The 22,504-nt window shown below is 40.1% G+C and overlaps 1 protein-coding gene across 1 annotated transcript in view; it reads right to left on the minus strand.

Moving 5' to 3' along the window:
* Positions 1-4,796: 4,796 nt before the first annotated feature.
* PTH2R (parathyroid hormone 2 receptor) overlaps positions 4,797-22,504 on the minus strand; it is a 473,569-nt gene continuing 455,861 nt past the window's right edge. Inside the window, exon 13 of the mRNA XM_082261344.1 lies at positions 4,797-5,271. Coding sequence (XP_082117470.1) covers positions 4,870-5,271 — 402 coding nt within the window. The 3' untranslated portion in view covers positions 4,797-4,869. The remainder of the gene's footprint in view (positions 5,272-22,504) is intronic.

Raw genomic sequence — 22,504 nt, forward strand, 5'->3', positions numbered from 1 at the left:
GACTGCTAGAGTCTATGGTAGATTAGTAAGCCATGCAATGAGCCATCAGTTTGTAAGGAACAGAACAGCGAACCCAACTTACAGCCATAACTTTAAAAAAAAAAAAAACAAGGCAATGGTTATGGGACTTTAAAGCCATACATTTGGTAACTAAATAGTTCATAAAGCAATAGAAAAAAGAAACAACATAGTTTTTTTTACTAAGTCCTGTATGCTTCTTAATGATGTGATATGGTGAAATATTTACATGAATTTAAAAACATGTATGCAGATTTGTATAGTTTCCCAGAGGTTAAAATGGTATGCTATGATAAGCATATGAGATTGAGGTTAACACAGACACTTTAAAGGGCATGTTTCTATTAAGCATCATCAATAGATAAGGAGCAGATGAGTGTACTTGTCATCAACTCTTGATTACTCTTGTTCCCTGTTTATTTTTATCCTGAGTAGTTATTATTCAAGGAAAAAATTTCCTAGCCATATAATCATTTATTTGTGACCAATATTTCATCAATTATGTTTAAACTAAACTCCAGGCAAATAGCTAAATACACAATTTAAATACATATAAGCGAGCTGCTTTAACTGCAAATAGATTTGCATTTCTGTCTGTCCTGTTCATAGACGGGTCCAGCCAGGAAGGAGACCTAATTGTTTACTGTTGCTGTTCAGTAACACTTACAAGTATTTTAACCACCTTATGACTGGACAGTGAAAGTAGAAGCAGCACATCTCTCCTTCTTTCTTCTCCTATTAAGATCCCCCCTGCTCAGATTGGCTTATTTTTCTTCTTCCCCCTCACCCAAGTCTGAGCTCTGATGCACAGTGATTGTAAGAGCTTGATACCAAGTCAAATTCAGGTACTTACACTGCTTGAATTTAAAAAATACAATTAAGAATGTTTTAATGAATGCAGATCTGCATTCATTTTTGTATTATACCTTATACCTAGAGATTAGCTTTACATTTCCCACAGAAAAATAAAGAGTAATAAACTAAGACATACCATTAAAATCTACAGCATTTTTTGGAGTTTATTAAGAGACAAGGGATTCAGTTTATCAGAGACAAGTGCTGCTCCCTACAGAACGATTGTAGACAGCTGCTGTACTGCTGTCTACAAGGGGGATATGGACACTGGCAAACAGAAAACACAGTGGTCAGCATTGTATAACCCGACCACTACTAGCATGCTTCGCTTTTGAAGAAAATCAGTCCTAGGAGTAAGATCCCAAACACAAAAGGAAGGAGCCTATATCTCCTAATAAATTCCAATGAAAATCCCACTTTTTTTTCATCAATTTGGGAACAAAGGATTCAGTCATTTAGAGACATTTTGGATTTTCAAAAAAACTTTTACTAAGTGATGGGCAACAGTAACAAAAATCAAAGTACCAGGTGGCAGACTTGCAAATCTGGTAAACAGAAGCCTGACGCAAAAAAGCTCAAGAAGCACTCCCAGATATAGTGGCAGGATATGGAATCTTGTCCTTGAGACCTTAAGATTGTACAATGATCAGGCAACAAGAAATAGTAAGGGGACACATGTTTCCCCTTATGGGGACAATCAGGAATGTAAAAAAGAGAATCAATCTTTCTAATGAAATCCGTGGCTGAGAGGTAAACCGGCATAGCATGAACTACATCCAGGTAGAGAAGAGAAATGCTCACTTTGATGTATTGTAACCAGACAGAGAGATTAAACCATGTCTAATTGAGATGAAAAGCTGAAATCACCTTAAGAAGAAAGATTAATTCTTTTCTTTTCAGGCCTTTGCTGTTCACATCACATTGCTGGTTGCTTTGCGGCAACTGTTTGTTCAATAGGGGATTGTCGAAATATCCTACAATGTAAGTAACCTGAGAGCATTGTAAGGCTATAGTATAGTAAGACAGAACAAACATTAAAGCCACAAAACCACAGCAAAACAGAGGTAGCCTTGATGTGCTGGAAAGATGGGACATGTACGTACACATCCTTAATGTCCACAGAGACTTCCTGATGGAGGGTGGGTATGACAGACATTTAAATCCTTCAGATCCAAAGTGGGATGGATGCCTTATTTTTGATCAAGAAACTGTGAAAAAGTTGGAATAAAAACCCTAAAAGATTTCCACCATTGGAAAAAAAAATGGTAATACCACCTTGGTTCAAAAGATCTACAAGAGCTTCATTAAGGTCTTCTAGTATGTGCAGAGATGCAAGCAGAGTGGACAACATGAAGTGGGGGAGAAGCAGAGAGATTAAGTCCAGCTTGTAGCACTGGAAAACAACATATTTTATGCAGGTATGAATAGGTGTCTGCAAAGTTCAGCAGATGCCCCACACCTTGGTAGGGGGGGGGGGTAAATTTCTTCCTATATAAAAGGATTTGTTTGCAGGTTTATGGTATTTAGAGGCTCAAGGCTTGTCATTGAAATGAGCCATGGTGGGGGAGCCCACAACTGCAGGAATGCCTGTCTGCCTCCACGGGAACAGGCACACACAGGACAGTCGAGTCTGACCCCCGTCCTTGTGTTTGTTCACCGGACCCAGCCGCCGAACTTGGAAGCTTTCATTACCCTGGCACTGCTGTACCATTAAATATCACCTTATCAATAATTTGCATTTTTATTCCCATGGGTGATAGTGTAGGCAGCGCCCCAGTGCACTGCATTGCACGGGGCCCTTTAATGCTCTTAAGATGGCACTACTCATTCGGTAAATAAAACGGGCTTTATCGACCAACTCGTCCACAAAATAATGTAGGGCTGAAGGCATAAGCTCTAAGTGCTCTCCAAATAAAGAACAGTAAGGATAGTAGCTGTATCCTTTGACATGAGTTTAGTCTATTTCACTAGGATTTGACAGACTTACATCATGGCTATGGCAGGTTGCAAGCCAGGATCTGCTAATGGAAATAATGATTTGAAAAATCATTCCAAACGTGTATCAATTTGATCCTTAAGCACTGGTGCATCCTCAATAGGTATGGTCAGTTAACGTGGGATATCACTGAATCCACAGTGGTATTACTTCTTGATCTCCTCAAATGAGTGTTGGTCTATAAAACATGTGGAAGCAATGAATAGCGTGTAAGGAGGTTTTCAATCTCCATACAGAACTCCTTCAAATAAGGAGTGTACTGGAAACATTTTGATACATTTTGGACTTCTCAGGAAACCCAGCCTAGTAAAAGCACTTGTAGAAGCTTAAAACTGTTCTTCCAGTTTTAAAGTGTCATGCATCGCATCAATAAGAAACAAAAGAGCATTTTTTAGCCTGCGAGTTATGGCAGCTGTCTGCAGCTCTTCAGTGGCAAATAAATCCATCAAGGATTGTGAGACTGTCCCTACAGGTGTAGGTATGTCAGACAATGATTCTGGAAGGGAAGGTGTAGAAGTACGCTTACAGCTTCTGCTTTCTGAGTCAGCAATCATGGTTGCAATTTGGCCTATAAAAACAAGCACAGATGCAAAGATTTCCTCCATTGGTAAAGCAGAAGAGAGGGCCACACATGAAGGAGCTAGGAAAGACTGTGATGAGTATATTGACTCAAACAGGGGACAACAATCCAGGCAGACCATGTCAGGGACATTGCAAGCCACCCCAGAACTGTTAGTGGATCATGAGCTGGAGAGACCTGATGCAGCAGGGCTACTTTCCTTGCACATGAGATCCAACATATTGCACCAAAAAACAGAGACAACCTAATTGAGAATATCTGGTAAAAACCTTGGATACTCATGAACCAGCTGCTGAAAGCCGGAATGCAAAAGAGGCTCAATTGCCAGAGGTGCCCGGGTCACTGCAGGCAAGAACTAATGGAGATGGGACTTCATGTCTCTTGCAAATAGGAGCAATTGTTGGAAGATGCTAATGTGGAATTAGAGTGCAGAGTGCATGTGTACACCACTCCAGCTTGTGGTGCAGTAGTTAATTCCTCAGTGTGTTAACACTTTCTGTAGAAACCAATTGAAAAAGAAGGTAAAAATTTTACTTAATGAATCCAATAAATATAGTGGCTTCATATGATCAACCTACATAACCTACTCATCAAGAGTCACACAAGAGGCTGTGCCTGGAAAGCACTCTTCAGCTAACCAGCACAGTACACAGGACTGAATAGCAGAGCCCAGTATTTAAAGGTCATATTTTAACCAGGACACATACATGTCCAGTTTAGCGGGATTCCAGGTGTGTGCTCTAAAGCTCTTGCTTACTATATGCCAATCTGGAAAGCTGCATAAAAAGCTCAGCTCATCAGCATGTAGATGAAATCTTGAAGAAAAAAATAATCCTGAAAAATAAATTACTGCTAAAAAATAGTTAAAAAAACATCCATCCATCTAGGACACTAGCAAAAAACCCAGATTAGGAGGGGTTATACCAGACTGGCCACTGGTTTTTTTTTTTTTTTTTTTTTTAGTTTCCTACTCTTTAACTCCTCCTGTTGGATACAGTCTAACCGAATTGTCCTTTAATACATAAATCATTTGTCCCTTAATGAGTGAGAAAGTATTTAAAGAACTAAAAAAAAGCATCATACCCTAAAATCAACATTTTAAATTATTACTAAAATTAATTTTGACATATGTTTTTTTTAAATCTTATCAATTATGCTTTACAGGGTCCAATAGATATTTTTAGCATAAATGTGTTATAGGTATACTTAATTACTTTTTTTCTTCTCCTTGATGGTTAGAGATGAACAATCAGTCATTTTACTTTAATTGTGCTTACGATTCAGGCTATTCATTGTATTTTCATTGCAGAATCAAGCTGAAAAGATTTCCACAAAGCACATTCTTCTGTTATAAAAAATATATCTTCTACCCGTTTTTTTTTTTTTGTTGGCTGCCCTTAGAAACATCAGTGAATGTTAATTACAGCGTTTCTTCTATTTCATTTCTGTTGTTAACATCTGCTTCTGTACTCATTTGTCTCCGTGGCCTTAATGTTTCTTTTAAGGATATATCATCGACTTGCTTTTCATCCTGCTCATTGGCCTCTTCCTGGATCCAATGTGGTAAACAGTCTTGATCTGAATTACTTCTAACATACCCTGGCAAATTCACATGTCCATCAGCTTGTTTGCTGACACTTCGACTGACTTTGCTGGAGATCAACACCATACGTGAGCTGGTTACCATATGCGATTGGCTGCTAGTGCTGTGTGTCATATTTGTTAAGACAGAGCCATACCTGAAGTTACCACAGTGTGTTGTGCTTTTCCAATCAAAAGCAAGGTTCCATCTGGTCCATGTTTTCTTAATTTCTGTCTGCACCTGATTTTGTAAGAAATTGAACATATTTAGATTATTAGTTATAATTTATAGGCACATAGTTTAAATGACCTGAAGCGTATCTAAACCCAAAAACAAAAAATGTAAGACATAGAAGTGGTAGCTGCATTTGTTTTTAGCAAGTACAGAAAATACCTATTGAGCTCGCCTGAGATGTAGTGTCCTTGTCATTTTCTGTGAGCTAGAGATAGCAAAAGATCAATATCTTTCTCATGTAAACTACTAATTGCATCATCCTTCATGTAAAGGAGATGAACTGTTTAATGGGGGAACAAAAAAGGAAAATGGTCATTTTTTTACAGGTTTCTTTAACCAATTCTGGAACGGAAGGTTTTACCTCCTTAATGAAAGTAAGTATCCCTTTTCTAAAAAAGGTTATACTCCCCGCGCCTAGGAGTTTTTTAATATAAATTACCTTTAAATATGTGAAAATATGTGAGAATATGTGTAAAAATATAAAATATATGTGAGAAATAGCAGCAGCAGTAGTATAAAAAAGAAAGTTTGGTACAAAATAGTCCTAATATTAGGGCTATCTACAGCGCTTGCTAAAAATTGTGACAAACTAAAATTTATATAATAATATGTGAATATAAGATCTGAGGTATGGGGCTAGCGCTTAGGATTTTACCTACTAAAATTAATAAATATATAAATATATCATAAGCTGCTGCTGATAAAAAGGGGGTGCCTTTAAACAAATAAAAATAGTGAACTATCAGCGCTGCTTATCCAATAACGTGTGCCTAATATTCAAATTATAATCTTAATGAACAATATTTTGCCAAAGTGCTAGTGCCAAAATGTATCAAATACATAAATTATTCAATCATCATTATAAATATGTGCAAAAAAAATATTTAAATTATTAAATATCTCAATAATAGTGCTCACTCAGTGTAGAAAAAATATTAAATAGATAAATAGATAAATAAATGTCTTCCAAGTAAATTCTTGTAGAAAAGTTCATATAGTCTTCAATCGATTGTATAGTGATATAGTGACAGTCTTTGTGCTTAATCATAAACGTGCTGCGTGCTCATACAAAGTGCCGGTGCTCATTACTCGTGAGTAGGTGCTCCCCTCTCGGTCCCCTACTCACCAAAAGCCAAATAAATATATGCCTTAAGGATAATCCTTGATGGTAATAGCCTCGAGGGACCGCCAGCCAGTAAACTCTTACAGCACTCTGCAGCTCACAACTTCCAGGAAATGCTCATGGATTACAAAAGAGAGGTACTATCATCGTGCAGTATATCCAGACTTTATTGGTTACGCATAATAAAAATACACTTACAGTGTTGCAGTAAAATACACGCCTTTCACAATCCTACGGGCTGCCAAACAAATGGCCGTGCACTTCACCCGTATACCCGGAAGCCGGAAGTCGGATGTGGCTGGACGTTGCGTAGTACGTATTCGGACGTCTTGACGCATTTCGCTCCGCCAATCAGAGCATTATCAAAAATAATGTCCTGTCTCCTTCCTTGCCGTGGTGGAAGGAGAGAGGACGGCAAGGAAATAGAGAGGACAGAGAGCAGCACACTGCAAACCTGAAGCCACAGCGCTAGCCTTAAACACGGCCGTATAAAAACACTGGGGAGAGAGACCATGGCACAGGAGAGGCTTAAAGGGAACTTACCACTAAGCGGTTTTGGTCTCAATATTATAAGATATGTGAGACCCACTTCATTTGGTAAGTTACCCAACTTAGAAATTACTGCACGGGAAGAAGGCTTTGAAGCACCTGCACTTTATGAGTCACCATATTATAAACATATTTAAGAGCACGTTGCACATCAACTTAAGGAGCATTTATTTGCACAAAAGTTTTTTCCTCAGGAAATAATTTGTTGGACATTTTTTTGAATTTTGATATATATATACTGCACAATAGAAAGATATTTTTATTAATTTATGCATGGACTTGGAATATTGACAAATTGATTTTGAAAATAAAAAACAATATTTTTAAATTTCTGCTATAAAACACAGCCAATATAAAAATTTAAAAAATCAAATTTTTCCATCAATTTAGGCCAATATGTATTCTGCTACATATTGTTGGTAACATTTTTTATAGTAATGGTGGCGATCAGCGATTTTTAGCGGGACTGCGACATTGCAGCAGACAGATTGGACATCTAACAGACATTTTTGACACTTTTTGGGGACCAGTGACACTAATACTATAATCACTGCAAAACACAATGCACTGTCATTGCACTAATGACACTGGCAGGGAAGGGGTTAACATCAGGGGTGATCAAAGGGTTAAGTGTGTGCCTAGGGGGTGCTTACTAACTGTGGAGGGGTTACACTGACTGAGGAAAGAAAGAGATCCTGGTTCCTGCTTAGCAGGAACGCAAGATCTCCATCGTGTCCCCTTGCAGAGTGGCGATCTGCCTTGTTTACCTAGGGGATGATCACGGCTGGCCGGCAGACATCGGGTCTGCTAGGACTCATTGATTGACATCCCCGCTAGCCAACAAGGACACAATTGTGTCTCCAGCGGAGCAATTGTGCAATTTAGTGGCTATTGAATGAAACAACATACAGGTACCACTTTGCTGCAGTATATATGTGACGGCCGGTCGGCGAGTATTTAAAGGAGAAGTTCACCTTTTCAGAAAAAATATTTTTTGCGGGTAAAAAAATATGCATTTAATATTTTTTGTTGCAATAGCCTGTAAAAAATTGCACCAGCGATCAGCAGATCGCTGATGTAATGCAGGTCTCCAGCAGACCTGTCAGTGTATCTTCTTCCTCGTACCTCGATACATACAAATGTTTGCATCTAGTAGTTGTAAAGAGCGAAAAGAGTGTCTATTAACCCATATGCTCCATGAGTGGAAGAGTTCAGTATATTTTAAGGCATTAATTGCCAAGAGAAATTTAAAGATGTAGTTAGAATTAACCATATTCACTACCTCTGAAAGATCGGGAGATATATTTGATTTCCAGTTCTTGAGGATAGTTAGCCATGCTGCCATAAGGATGTGGGTGGCTACAGGTTGCTTGGAGGGGGGATAGAGGTCGATACCAATACTAAGCAAAGTCATGGTAGGTTGCGGTTAACTTATATACCGACGCATGTGGATATTAATTGGAATACTCTGATCCAGAAGCTAGTAAGGCTAGGGTTGCCCCACAGAACATGCAGGAGATTCCCTACTTGCCCGCATTCTCGCCAGCACAGGGCGGAGACAGACTAAAATATTTTGGCTAGCCTGAGTGGCATGTAGTACCAGCTATTGGTAATTTTGATCATTACTTTATGGTGACTAGTGAAATGAGATGCCTTACGTCACTGTGCTGGGGAGAAGGAGGTGCCGAGGTCAGATTCCCACTTGAACATGGCCATAGATCTACAAAAGATACGTTTATCCTGAAGGGTTTTGTAGAAGAAGGAAATCCCTCCTAGTTTAAGCTTGGATTGAGTGAGGAAGTCCTAGGTTTTGGGGGAGCATAGAAATTGTCGTAATGGGATGTTTGAAATCATGGGAATTTTAAGAGGGAATCTTTTACATTTATTTTTAGACATTATATTGTACGGTACGCCAGGGACTGGTCCTGGACAAGGGCTATATCTTCCCTTTATTTAGAGTATGGTCCCTTAAAGGGACACTAGTAGGTTTAATGGACCATCAGGTTATACGCAGGTTACTTCTCAGAGGATGTGGGGAGCAGTAGCAGTTTGGGAGTGAGACAAATGGTCTGATAAAGCTTTTGAGCTGTTGAATTGCTGAGCATCTGTCTCTCTGCTGGAAAAAAAAACAAAAATGCCTGGGACTGTTATACCCCTTCTGTGGGTAAAAGTCCTGAGTTGGTAAAACACTATTTGATGCTATTTTATGCCAAATACAATCATGCTTTCTTTGGCTAATATGCAGAAGAAAAGCCATGTTTTTCATATGCTGATGGAAGCATTATTGTACTTGTTTTCGAAAATAATATCTGTTTCTGTTTATTATATAGTTGCGTTGGTAATATTGGTAATATGCAGTATATATACAGTGGGTGTTTTCTGACATGTTGGTGTTATATCATTCACTTGGATGTTACAAATTGCTGGATAAATGTCTTCATTTCAGACTGCAGAGCAACAACATTTGATTATTTATATATTTTTTTATTTTTTTACTCTTTTTTTGTAATTCTTTTACCTTTTTTTCCTTCTTGCTGCCAATTAGATCTATTGCTGTACAAAGAGGCTGAATAAAGTTGCTCTGCCCAAGCATCCATACTCACAGGAAGTGTGATGACATCTCTTGTGATGTCACAACACTCCCAATGTAAACAATATGAGGAAGCATAGTTTTTTTTTAATTTTCTTCCACAGTTTCAGACTGAAGCCCTGCCCGCAACCCCCTTGGGTCCCACAGGAGTAATTGATTCCGAGTACAATTTTAAAATGTCATTGGGTACTCTGGTTAATCTGTAACCAACTTTAATCCCCCAATGTGAATATGCACTTGTCCTGATAATTAAAATAGAGCTCAGGAGATAGGTTTTTTGGATCTTGGCTGGAAGGAAAAAAGTAGTTTCTGCCACCATCCCAGGAGTATAGTTTGTCGATTCGTGGTGCCTCAAGTCAAGTATGGGATTTTAAGGGCAGGAGTGAGACGAATAAGCAAAAGTTGTGCAATTTATAGGTAAAATTTATTTACATGTATAGTTGTATACAGAAATTCGAGTGAGTTAATGGGTAAAGTCCCATTGTGATAGTGAAGAGAAAATAGTAAGGTGTGTTTACACGTGGAATAAGTGACTTTTGAACAAAATAATAGATGGTCCTGCTCTGCTGTTCCTCATATCAAAGAATGGGAATGATTGCAGAGAGAGGCCTGATCGGTATTTCCGACATGTTTCGGCCAGTGGCGGCCTTTATCAAGGATATGTTACCGATTCTAGGAATAAGTAAAATGAGTTTGTCAGTAATAGCAATATAATAGTTCAGATTAGGATATATACAAAAATTGTGGTATAACATACATATTTTTTGTCCACTTCCTGGAGTATTGCTTTCCCAGAGTTTCTCCGGGAGCTACAGGAACAATGCTGTATTGGGTGAAAAAAGGGTGTGATTTGATTGTAGTTGGAAACACAAAGTAAAAAAGAAGGGGTTTTCTCATTGGTAGTAAAATTAATGTTAATTACTTCTTGGGCCACGCTTTTCTGGTCCAAAGGTTCAATGTGGCTATGGTTTGTAGATTTCCACATTGATAGAGATCATCTGTGGTGTTGGGGTATATAAAGTATTGTATATAGTAAATAGTAAAAGCTGTGGCTTTTTGTAAGGTAGTACATCATGAAGGTGAGGTACATAATGGTTGTAAACTTCAAAAATGGAAGTAAGGAGTTTAGACTTGGTGGGGAGATGTATCAACATCTTCTCCAAGTCTATACTTACGCTTGGTAGAGAAAGTTTTAGTGTGGTATCACAGCATGTTGCCTCCAGGTCCTGTCCTCCCTCAATCCGGGAGAGACTGAAGACTTGGAGGTGTTCCCCGGCCTTTTAAAGGCTGTCGCGCATGCGCAGTGATGCACTGCGTGACGCCAGTGGGCGGTGTCCGTGGTGTAACAAGAGATGCGCCTGCGCGAGGCAGATGCTGCATCCCTTGTAGCCGTGCGGACGTGCCCCTGCGGCCGCCGACACGGAATGAAAGCCGAGATCCCCAGCGGGGATAGTGGAAGGTACGAAACCAACCGATCGGCTTCAAAAGTGCCCCGATCCAGGAGAGGATTCGGGGCTTTCCGTGCCGGGAGTTCCTGGAGTTCAGGGCATAAGGCAAAAAGGAAGAGTGGACGAACAGTATCATAACAGCATGTTTAAGGTGGTACACTACATAAAAGTGTATTCACCTGTTGTGTAAATACAAAAGGAAAATTGAACAAAGCATAAGTTGTCAGCAATATATCTAGAAATGCAGCAATAAATAATAATAAGAAGGGAAAGAATGTGAGAGAGTCTGGATCGGGTCAGGAGATGAATTATAGTCAGGCATCACCACTTCGTGTGTGGCGGTGTATTGGAGATTGGATGACGAATTGGTATTGAATTTGGATGGTCTGTCCACATAGTTGGGGTCAAGGTGAAGTGTTTGGTTGATTGGAAAGGTTGGTTGAGCTATTCCTGTGTTTGGAATATATGAGGCGATTGTTGGGGGGGGGGGAGAAAAAGGGGGGGCGGTATTTGATTTTTGAATTTAGTCTTTTTTTCCGGAGGAGAAACCTGGGAGAAATGGACGGAAGCTTTGAGCTTCATTTAACCCTGGTGGGGTAGTGGCTTTAAGACGTGTAATCCAGCGCATTTCTAATTGTAGCAAGGTTTTATTCCAATCACCGCCACGTAGCGGGATATGGATCCTGTCCAGGGCCATAAAATTGATTTTTGGCATTTTGTAGTTGTAGTCATCTCTCACGTGTCTGCCTAGCGGAACATAGAAGTTGCCAACGTGCATGGTCTGGAGATGTTGATTCACCCTTTTCCCGAATTCCTGTCGGGTCTTTCCTATATAGAAGGACCCGCATTCGCAGGTCATCATGTACACTATTCCCCTGGTTTTACAGTTGCAAAAATGTTTTGGTTGGAATGGGTCTCCATTCGGCAAAGTAGTATTTGTTGTTTGACGAATAATATAGCATTGGGCACAGCATCCGCAGGGGAAGGTGCCTTTGTTCTTACATGGGTCTCTTTTGGATCCTTGCTGAAACTCACTGCGTACTAGTTGTTGTTGTAAGGAGCCTGCCTTCCTAAAGGTGATGGGTGGATGTTGTGGTAGGAGCTTAGAGGTGCTGGGTTCTTCCATAAGGATGGGCCAATTTTTTTTGAAGATATTTCTGATTTCCTGGTGTTCGTTGGTGAATCTGATGATAATGCGGGAATCAAGTCCCGTTTTGGTTGGTTCTTGAAGAGAAGTGTTTCTCTGTCTTTGTTGTTGGCACGATTGAATGCTTTACGCAGTGACGTTTTGGTGTAACCTCTCTGTAGAAATCGGGAGGTTAGTGCATCAGCTTCCAATTGAAAGTTGGCTGGGTCAGTACAATTTCTTTTTAATCTGAGGTATTGGCTGTAGGGTATAGAATGAATGAGGGGTTGTGGGTGAAAGCTGGAGGCATGGAGAATGGAGTTGCCTGCTATCTCCTTTCTGTAGAGAGTGGTGGAGATTTTTCCGGTGGGGTCTTTATATATTAGGGTATCAAGAAAGGATACTTGTTGTTTGTTATAGGTCATTGTGAAAAACATATTGTGTTCGTTTTGGTTCATCCTGGTTAGTAGATCAGGTATCATGTATTCAGGCCCGTTCCATATAATCAAAATGTCATCGATATATCTTTGCCATATGAGAATCCTGTCAGTGTAGATGGTATTTTCTTCGTTTGATAGGAACTCTTGTTCCCAAGAGCCCAAGTAGATATTGGCGTAAGAGGGGGCGCAGCTGGTTCCCATTGCAACCCCACATGTTTGAATATAGTAGTTGCCACCAAATGTGAAGACATTGTAGTTGAGTATATATTGTAACATGTCAGTAAAGAAATGATTGAAGTTTTGGTCACGTTCACTATGACAGCGAAGTGTTTTTTCAACTGTTTGTATCACTTTAATGTGGGGTATGTTATTGTATAAAGATTCCACATCGGTCGTGATTAGATAGGTTTCTTCAGGTATGGAGATGTCATTGAGTATTCTGAGAAGATGAAGGGTATCTTGAGTGTAGGAGGGCAGTTCTTTAACGTGAGGATGTAGGTATCTATCAATAACCTTACTCATGGACTCTGAGATGCTTCTGTTCCCCGATATGATTGGTCTTCCGGGTGGGTCATCAATATTTTTATGCAGTTTAGGTAGTGCATACAATGTGGGTGTTTTGGGATGTGGTGTCCTTATATATTCCCATAGGGTTTGAGAGATGGTGCCTTCCCTGAATGCGTTGTCCACTTTAGTGTAGAAAATGTGATCATATGATTTGATCATTATTGGGGTGATCTGCTTATAACACTTGGTGTTGGAGAGTATTGTATGGCACATATTTTTGTATTTTTCTTTGCTCATAACAACTACAAGCCACTACCCCACCAGGGTTAAATGAAGCTCAAAGCTTCCGTCCATTTCTCCCAGGTTTCTCCTCCGGAAAAAAATACTAAATTCAAAAATCAAATACCACCCCCCCTTTCCCCCCCCCAACAATCGCCTCATATATTCCAAACACAGGAATAGCTCAACCAACCTTTCCAATCAACCAAACACTTCACCTTGACCCCAACTATGTGGACAGACCATCCAAATTCAATACCAATTCGTCATCCAATCTCCAATACACCGCCACACATGAAGTGGTGATGCCTGACTATAATTCATCTCCTGACCCGATCCAGACTCTCTCACATTCTTTCCCTTCTTATTATTATTTATTGCTGCATTTCTAGATATATTGCTGACAACTTATGCTTTGTTCAATTTTCCTTTTGTATTTACACAACAGGTGAATACACTTTTATGTAGTGTACCACCTTAAATATGCTGTTATGATACTGCATGCGCGACAGCCTTTAAAAGGCCGGGGAACACCTCCAAGTCTTCAGTCTCTCCCGGATCGAGGGAGGACAGGACCTGGAGGCAACATGCTGTGATACCACACTAAAACTTTCTCTACCAAGCGTAAGTATAGACTTGGAGAAGATGTTGATACATCTCCCCACCAAGTCTAAACTCCTTACTTCCATTTTTGAAGTTTACAACCATTATGTACCTCACCTTCATGATGTACTACCTTACAAAAAGCCACAGCTTTTACTATTTACTATATACAATACTTTATATACCCCAACACCACAGATGATCTCTATCAATGTGGAAATCTACAAACCATAGCCACATTGAACCTTTGGACCAGAAAAGCGTGGCCCAAGAAGTAATTAACATTAATTTTACTACCAATGAGAAAACCCCTCCTTTTTTACTTTGTGTTTCCAACTACAATCAAATCACACCCTTTTTTCACCCAATACAGCATTGTTCCTGTAGCTCCCGGAGAAACTCTGGGAAAGCAATACTCCAGGAAGTGGACAAAAAATATGTATGTTATACCACAATTTTTATATATATCCTAATCTGAACTATTATATTGCTATTACTGACAAACTCATTTTACTTATTCCTAGAATCGGTAACATATCCTTGATAAAGGCCGCCACAGGCCGAAACATGTCGGAAATACCGATCAGGCCCCTCTCTGCAATCATTCCCATTCTTTGATATGAGGAACAGCAGAGCAGGACCATCTATTATTTTGTTCAAAAGTCACTTATTCCACGTGTAAACACACCTTACTATTTTCTCTTCACTATCACAATGGGACTTTACCCATTAACTCACTCGAATTTCTGTATACAACTATACATGTAAATAAATTTTACCTATAAATTGCACAACTTTTGCTTATTCGTCTCACTCCTGCCCTTAAAATCCCATACTTGACTTGAGGCACCACGAATCGACATAAAATAGAGCTCATACATGTTATGATAATTAATTTGGTTTGATTTAATCAAGGAGTGAAATTTTTAACTTAGAAAAAGGTAAGTTTTCTTTCATTTAAAAAAAAAAACAGGATTTTTTTTTCTAGCAGAAGATTGGATGATTTAAATAAGCACAGCTTAGCCTTTTAAAGTTATTTCCAAAATCCATGTCACATAATTTGGAACTGTACAAATATATTCCATTTATTGTAGAATATAAACTACACAAAAAAAAATGTCTGAGAAAGTTTAACAAACTCAACTCAGGCATCCACCTACAATTTTCATTTGACATTTTGACATGATAACTGGTGGTAATGTGAATAATAATTTAAGCATTGCATATTGTCAAACCCTCATGCTGTAATATATTTTCGCAACACCAACACAGCTAAAAATAAGCATATTTTGTCTGTATGCAAGGTAATATTAAAATCTTGAAGACCATATTTTAATATTTTTAATTACCTAGCAGCAATATACTACTTTAATAGGAAAAATACATTTATACATATTGGTTTATCAATGTTTTGCGGTTAAATGTGAATAGAATGGCTTGACATTTATTCACATTTAGCAAAATTAGGTACACCCCATGGAACATATTTAAACAGGCAACCATTGGAGGTTTATTTAAACAGTGCCTACAAATAAAAATATCAATAGATGAAATAGTGTAATAGTGTACTGTGGACAAATTAGGTACACCCTCTGCATGAAAAGTTGGTATTTACCTCTTTAGCAGAAATTACTTCTTGTTGGAATTTTGTATAACTGCCCACGAGTCTCTGACATCTAAAATATTTGACCACCTATCCATGCAAAATTATTTGAGCTGAAAGATTTTTGTGAATTTCCTGTGTGTTTCAAAATGCCGCTACAAAAATTATATGGAAAACAAATTAGGGCATTTGATAAAGACAGTCCATAATCCTCTATGTCTTCTTTTTTTGAGCCATTCCTTGATGGATTTCTAGTGTGCTTCAGATCATTATCCTGCTGATTTACAGTTCAGCTTCAACTTTTGGACAGATAGCACTACCGTGTGGAAGCTACTGGCTTCCCTGTCCCGTTAAAACAAAACAAATTGTAAAAAAAATATTTAAAAACATTGTAACATAAAATAATTTTAAAACAATTAAACATTTTTTTTAAATTATAAAATGTTTTTTCAAAAATGTAAAAAAACTATTAAAAAAATGCTAATTCACAAAGCTTCTTTGTTATCTTTGTGTCCTCTAAGAAAGATTTTAATATATTTTTAGTGAAAATGTTGTTTTGATATATATGAGGGGGCCCTGCCAGGTAGGCTGTACAGGGCCCCGTGATTTCTATCAGCAGCCCTGCTGCCAGGCCCTGTGCTCCACCTTTAAACTTAGCTGGCCGGGCCATTTTTGCAGTTTTTCCTCTGCTTTTTTATTTTTTCCTTACAGCTTTCAGAGTTTATTAAAGACCCCCCCCCCCCCAAACCATATATTTTCTGAAAGCACATGATCAGTAGAATACAAATAAGGTGCAACTGATTTTTAGGGCACAATGATATTTGGGAAAATGTTTATCAAAACAATATTTTTGCTAAATATACACTAAAACCATTATTAGCAGATAAAAACACAGCACATTTTACAAAATTCCTGCTAAATATAAAAGCTAACCTGTATTGAGTTAATAAATAACCACTATTTGTAATCTTTAGATTGCACCTTTTTGCGAAATGGTGAAAATTTAACATATGCAAAAATGGAAATATCCAAATTTCTCAAAAAATCTAGAGGGTTTCATTGTATTTAAGAGTTTAAGATTTTAAGGATTTAATTCTTGTATTTAAGAATTTAGTTCTTGTATTTAAGAATGTAAGATTTTAATTAAGACCCCCCCCCCCCACCAACTATATATTTTCTGAAATCACATGACCTGTAGAATAAAAAGAAGGTTTTACTGATTCTAACGCCCTGCGATATTTGTGCAAATGTTTATTAACCACTTAAGCCCCGGAAGATTTTACCCCCTTCCTTGCGATTCGGCACTGCGGGACTTTAACGGACAATTGTGCGGTCGCGCGACGCTGTACTTAAACGAATTTGGCGTCCTTTTTTTCCCACAAACAGAGCTTTCTTTTGGTGGTATTTGATCACCTGTACGCTTTTTGATCATGCGCTATATACAAAAAAAGTGCGTCAATTTTGCAAAAATAACAATATTTTTCACATTTTTTTTATATGAAATTCCCCAAAAAAATGTAAAAATCAAAATTTTTTAACATTTTAGGCCAATTTTTTTTTACCATATGTTTGGTAAAAAAAATTGCAAAAAGTGTATTTTGATAGGTTTGCGCAAAAGTTATTGCATTTACTAACAAAGGGAAAGATTTTTGTCATTTTTGTTGTTTTTTTTAACGCGTAATGGCGGCGATCTGCAATTTTTTTTGCGGGACTGCGACATTGGGGCGGACAGATAGGACCCTTGACTGACATTTTTGACACTTTTGGGGTTACCAGTGACATTACTACAGTAATCAGTGCTATACATATTACTGTAAAAATGACACTGGCAGTGAAGGGGTTAACTTGTTTGAGAGGGAGGGGTTAAGTGTGTCCCTAGGGGCGTGTTTCTAACTGTGATTTGCTGTGGCTTGATGTGTAAGAACAGTGATCAACGGTCCTACATAGTAGAACCGTTTGATCACCATTCTTGCACAGGGGAGACTGACAGGCGGCTTTGTTTACACTAGCCGCCTGCCTTTCTCCCGCTGTCACGGACGATTGCGAGTGCCTGGCGGACATCGGGTCCGCCGGGCACACGCGCGGGGGGGTCTGTGACCGAGCGGGAGCAGGAGCGCGCATCCGGCGGCGCGCGCTCGCTCCCAAAACCCTTACAGGCTAGTGATGTAGCCCTATGTCCCTTTGCCTGTGAGGGGCTGACTGCCGACGTAAATAGTTGTGCGGCAGTCGGCAAGTGGTTAAAACTATATATATATTAACTAAAAAATCTCTAAATTCATTTTTAGCAGATATAAACACAGCAAATTTCACAAAATTCCTGCTAAATTCCTACTAAATATAAAAGCCTAACCTGTATTGAGTTAATAAATAACAAATATTTGTCATTTTTTAATTACGCCTTTTTGCACAATGGTGAAAACTGAACATACACAAAAATGAACTTTACATTCCTCGTCCTGTAGCATATGTATGTCGCATCTCCAGATACTGTATAGGAGTTGGTACATCTCTCAGCCACCTCTATGGTTAATTCCACCGGGGCATGATCCGACCACAGTATGTCACCAACCACAGAGGAGGAAGCTTTATCTAGCAAAAACAGGTCTGCAAGAAACATGTCTAGGCGAGAGTATGAATTATGTCTAGCAGAAAAGAAAGAATAATCTCTCTCCATAGAGTGCTGGCACCTCCACACATCATACAATTTTTCCTCATGCAAAACATTTCCCAGTGACTGTTGTCGGCTCCGGGGGGACGCCGAAGAGTCCAACCCGGGGTCGACAACAGCATTAAAATTCCCACACATGAGTAAATGACCATACAACATGCCAGATACTTGCTTGAGGACCCTGCGAAGAAATCGGATCTGGTGGGTATTTGGAGCATACACAGTCACTAGGGTCATCGGCAGTTCGTTGATATCACAGGTTAGAATGATGTACCTGCCATTAGGGTCCAAGACTGTTTTATGTATCCGCAACGTCAAAGAGTCCTTGAAGGCGAACATGACCCCCCTCTTTTTTTCGGTACTAGACGCCAAAATAACTTGAGAGTATGCCTTATGTCCGCATCGAGGTGTTGCGTTAATATCAAAATGGGTTTCTTGCACTGCTAACACATCTGCTTGACGAGAGGTGGCTTCTTTCCACAGCGAACGTCTCTTAGCAGGGTGATTTAGGCCATTGGCATTAATTGACACTAACTTGATGGTCATTGCAGTGTTGACAGTTCCAAGATAGAGAGGGGATCACCCATAGTTGGTACTGGTGCTTGGCATGGCGTGTTGAGAGAAGTACACGTAGAAAAATTAACCGGATCAAAAATAAACACAAAAAGAAAAAGGACAAAGCCTACAAAAGGAGCCATCTCAGCAGCTTGAGAGCGAAGGAGTTCGCAACTAGAACAAGGAAGGGCCATAGGGAGAATCATCTTCCATGGTCTGAGACATCAGTCGTGAATTCAGGAGCGGCTAGGGCTGGGATGATTTGAAGAAGGTCTGGAGGAGGACCTCTTGCGGGAAGTAACATTCCATTCTGCTTCTAACGGTCTTAGAGGTGCATGGTCTGGGATAATTACAGGATCTGGAGGAAGGATGCTCCATCTCCGGAGCAACTTCAGGCCTTCATCTAGAGTCCTGATCGTGTTGGTAGCACCATCATGAGTCACCAAAAGTGTCGCCGGGTACCGCCACTTGTGCTGTATCTGATGATTACATAACGCCTTTGTTATAGTGGACAGGTTGCGTCTGGCTTGTAGCGTGTGTCTGGAAAGGTCAGGCAGCAGTTGCACGTCACGATAGGGATCTGGGAGCATTCCCTGCTGCCTGGATGCTAGCAATTATTTTATCTTTCGCCGTATAAAAGTGGACCCTGAGCAGGACGTCCCTCGGTACATTTGAGTCCAGAAAGGCAGGCTTGGGTAGCCTATGGATTCTGTCTATTAGCAGATCCGCATCTGACAGGGAAGGAACCAACAGCTTGAAAAGTGAGGTGGCATACTGTAATAGATGATCAGGGGCGACCGCCTCAGATATGTCCCGCAGTTTTATGTTGTTGCGTTCTGGACCGAGTGCTCGACCTGGTCAATGCGGGATCCCAAATTTGTAATTTCGGCAGTGATTTGTTTCGTTTGCAGCTGCATGTCTGCTTGCATCGATGCCCTCAGGGAATATAACATGTCCCTCATTGTGGCTTCTGATATAGGATTGCCCCCAGAGGAATGCCCAGATAGGGGGGTCTCTCATGGATGGCTGGTGTGCAGATGGCGTGGGAGAGTGCTGGGAAAGGTCCATACCTGAGGCCCCATGGAAATCAGGCGGCGGAGAGTTCATTCTCTGTCTAGTTTTTTCCGGGCTCCTCGAGGATGGTGACGGCGGCGATGGAGATCCGGATGATTGCCCACTATCAGGGTTCCCGACCTTCTGTCTCTGTGGTAGAGGCGGCCGGATCGGGGACAGCTTGGGGAGTAGGCCTTCTCCCTGCTTACTGTTCTGTGCTCATCCCGCGCTGCCGGCGCCATTTTGTCAGAGAGGATTGCGCCGAGTCTTTCTTGCGGCGGGTCATCTCGGGTGCTTCAGCGGAGGTTCACCTTCCCTTGAGTGTGTTCGTAGGGGCTAGGAAAGCCCTCGGTGCGGCGTGTGTCTTGGGTGGCTTGCGGAGCTAGCACACTAAGCTGCCATCTTCCGCAACGGCAGCCACGCCCCCCCCCCAACATACACAAAAATGTAAAGAACCACATTTGTCTAAAAATCTGAAGGTTTTTTTTATTGTTCCCTTAAAGCATTCAGAGTATGTTAAAGACCCCCCAAACCATACATTTTCTGAAAGCATAGGACGAGTAGAAAAAAAGGAAGGTGCTACTGATTTTTAAGGATTTAGTGGATTCATACATGGCAAAATGTACAAAATTCCTACTAAATATAAAAGTTAAAACTGTATTGAGTTAATAAACAACAAATATTTGAACCTTATTGTACTTTTTTTGTGAAATGTTGAAAACTTAATGTATACAAAACTGTAGATAAAAACAACTTACTCTAAAAATCCAGAGGTTACCATTTTTCACTTACGGCTTTCAGAATTTGAAAAATCCCCTCAGGATCGGTTCTCACTGGTGCAATGTGGTAAACCCTGCAAATCCACTGCGGGTTCCCCCATCGCACCTGAATCACTGGCAGTTCCCACTGCCCTCTGCAAACTGCTGGCAGTGTCAATACAAAGTTAATGACACCCCCCCATCAGTTTGCAGATCACTGCACCAACTGCGATTTCAGACAGGAATCGAATTGCATGGGTGTGAACAACCATGTGATCTGATTCTGGTGCAGACAAAAAAAGGGTCCTGCACGAGTATGGTCCGAATGCGATACAAATTCAGCCATACAGTTTATATGAGGGAAAGGAAAGGATGCCGCCGGAAGGGAGGGAGTTTGTGAGAGGGAAAGGGAGGGTTTGTGCTGGCGGATGGATGAATGGGGGGTGCAGGAGCCGGTAAGGGGGGATTTGCCTGCCTGGGGGGCATTCTGTGATCCTCCAAGCCCCAGCAGCACATGAAGCCGGTGGGAGTGGTAGAGGAAGGATGCCGGCTTGTAAAGGTACCTGCAGGGGATCTTGCCTGTGGGGGGGAGTAGATCGGGTGTGAGGGCGGGGGTAATCAGTGCTGGGGGTGAAAAAGTGGGATGAAGGGGATAAGAAAAGAGGGGGGTAGTTATAGGTGAAAGAGAGCGGCGGGAGGTGGAGAGCCTGGGGACAGGAAAGCAGCGGGGGGGAGGAGGGGGTTGGTCACATTTTAGTTTAATAACTCCACTGATCAGAGTTATAGAATTGTTCAGCAGAGTCTGCTGAACAATTCTGTTATAAGTTCATGGTCATTGAAGTAACCATAAGCTTATAGCAGGGGGAGAAATGAGGTCCGTACAGACCTGGCCTGCTCCAAGCAGTGCTGTAGGTCCGTATGAACCTGACAGTGAAAGGATGAATGTGAAAATTAAGCATTTGAGAAATCTGGACTGCATTGTGATATTTCATGAAGGAAGAAAAAAAGGGAAACACATTTAAAGAATAGTAATGCTTTAGATTTTATAATTTATGTCTTTCATTCACCCACTTTTATTTCGTAGTGCTTGCAATTCAAGTCTACTGTATTAATCGGGAAGCAACTTTAACATATTCAAGCAGTCTATCACTTTGTATTTTGTTTTCATCTTTATCTCTAACAATGTTTTATCATGTCATCATTATGCTTTTTCCTTTTTTTTCTGACTTAAAGCCCACAAGGAATTTTTACTGTAATTGCACATTGTCTGTCAGACTTCTTTTTAGCAAGTAGCTTGTTGATTGTAACCCTGCTATCTTGACTCCACCACTTTTTCTGTCTCTTTGCCTACTAAAATAATTGTAATGATTTGTTCTGCAATTTCAAAAGCAAATTTTACGTTTCCTGGCTTTTAGATGTGTTTCCTCCTAGTTCAAAGAGATTAGTATGAAACCTTTCTATAATAATTTACCAAATCAAATTGTGCCTTTATCATATTATACTGTCATACCCCTTTAAAATAATATTTTACCATATTAGATAATGGAAAAAAGATAGGAGAAAAAAATCCCATGAGAAAACAAGAATGGTTAAAGATTTAACTGGTTAGTGAAGGGCAGTCCCATAGGATGTGAGCAAGTGTTCCAGGGTGGCCACAGTCCCTCCAGCAGAGGTCAGATTGCAATGGGAAAACTTTCGCTAGCCTATACGGGGTATAGTACCACCTGTTGGTGATCTTCAACATAATTTTCCAGTGGGACGTGCAGTGGGAATATTGATGGGTGGAGCTAGAAGTTTTCGACCATTGTTCCAGAGTAAACATGCAAGCAAGATCTCATTCCCATCATGGGGACCGATTTGAGGGGGTCTGGCCTGGTCAGTAGAGAGTCATAGAACAGGGAGATACCTTTGGCAACTTTCTTGTCTGAGTGGTAGAA

This window comes from Pelophylax lessonae, assembly GCF_965119305.1.
Source record: "Pelophylax lessonae genome assembly, chromosome: 6".
NCBI classification, from domain to species: Eukaryota; Metazoa; Chordata; class Amphibia; order Anura; family Ranidae; genus Pelophylax; species Pelophylax lessonae.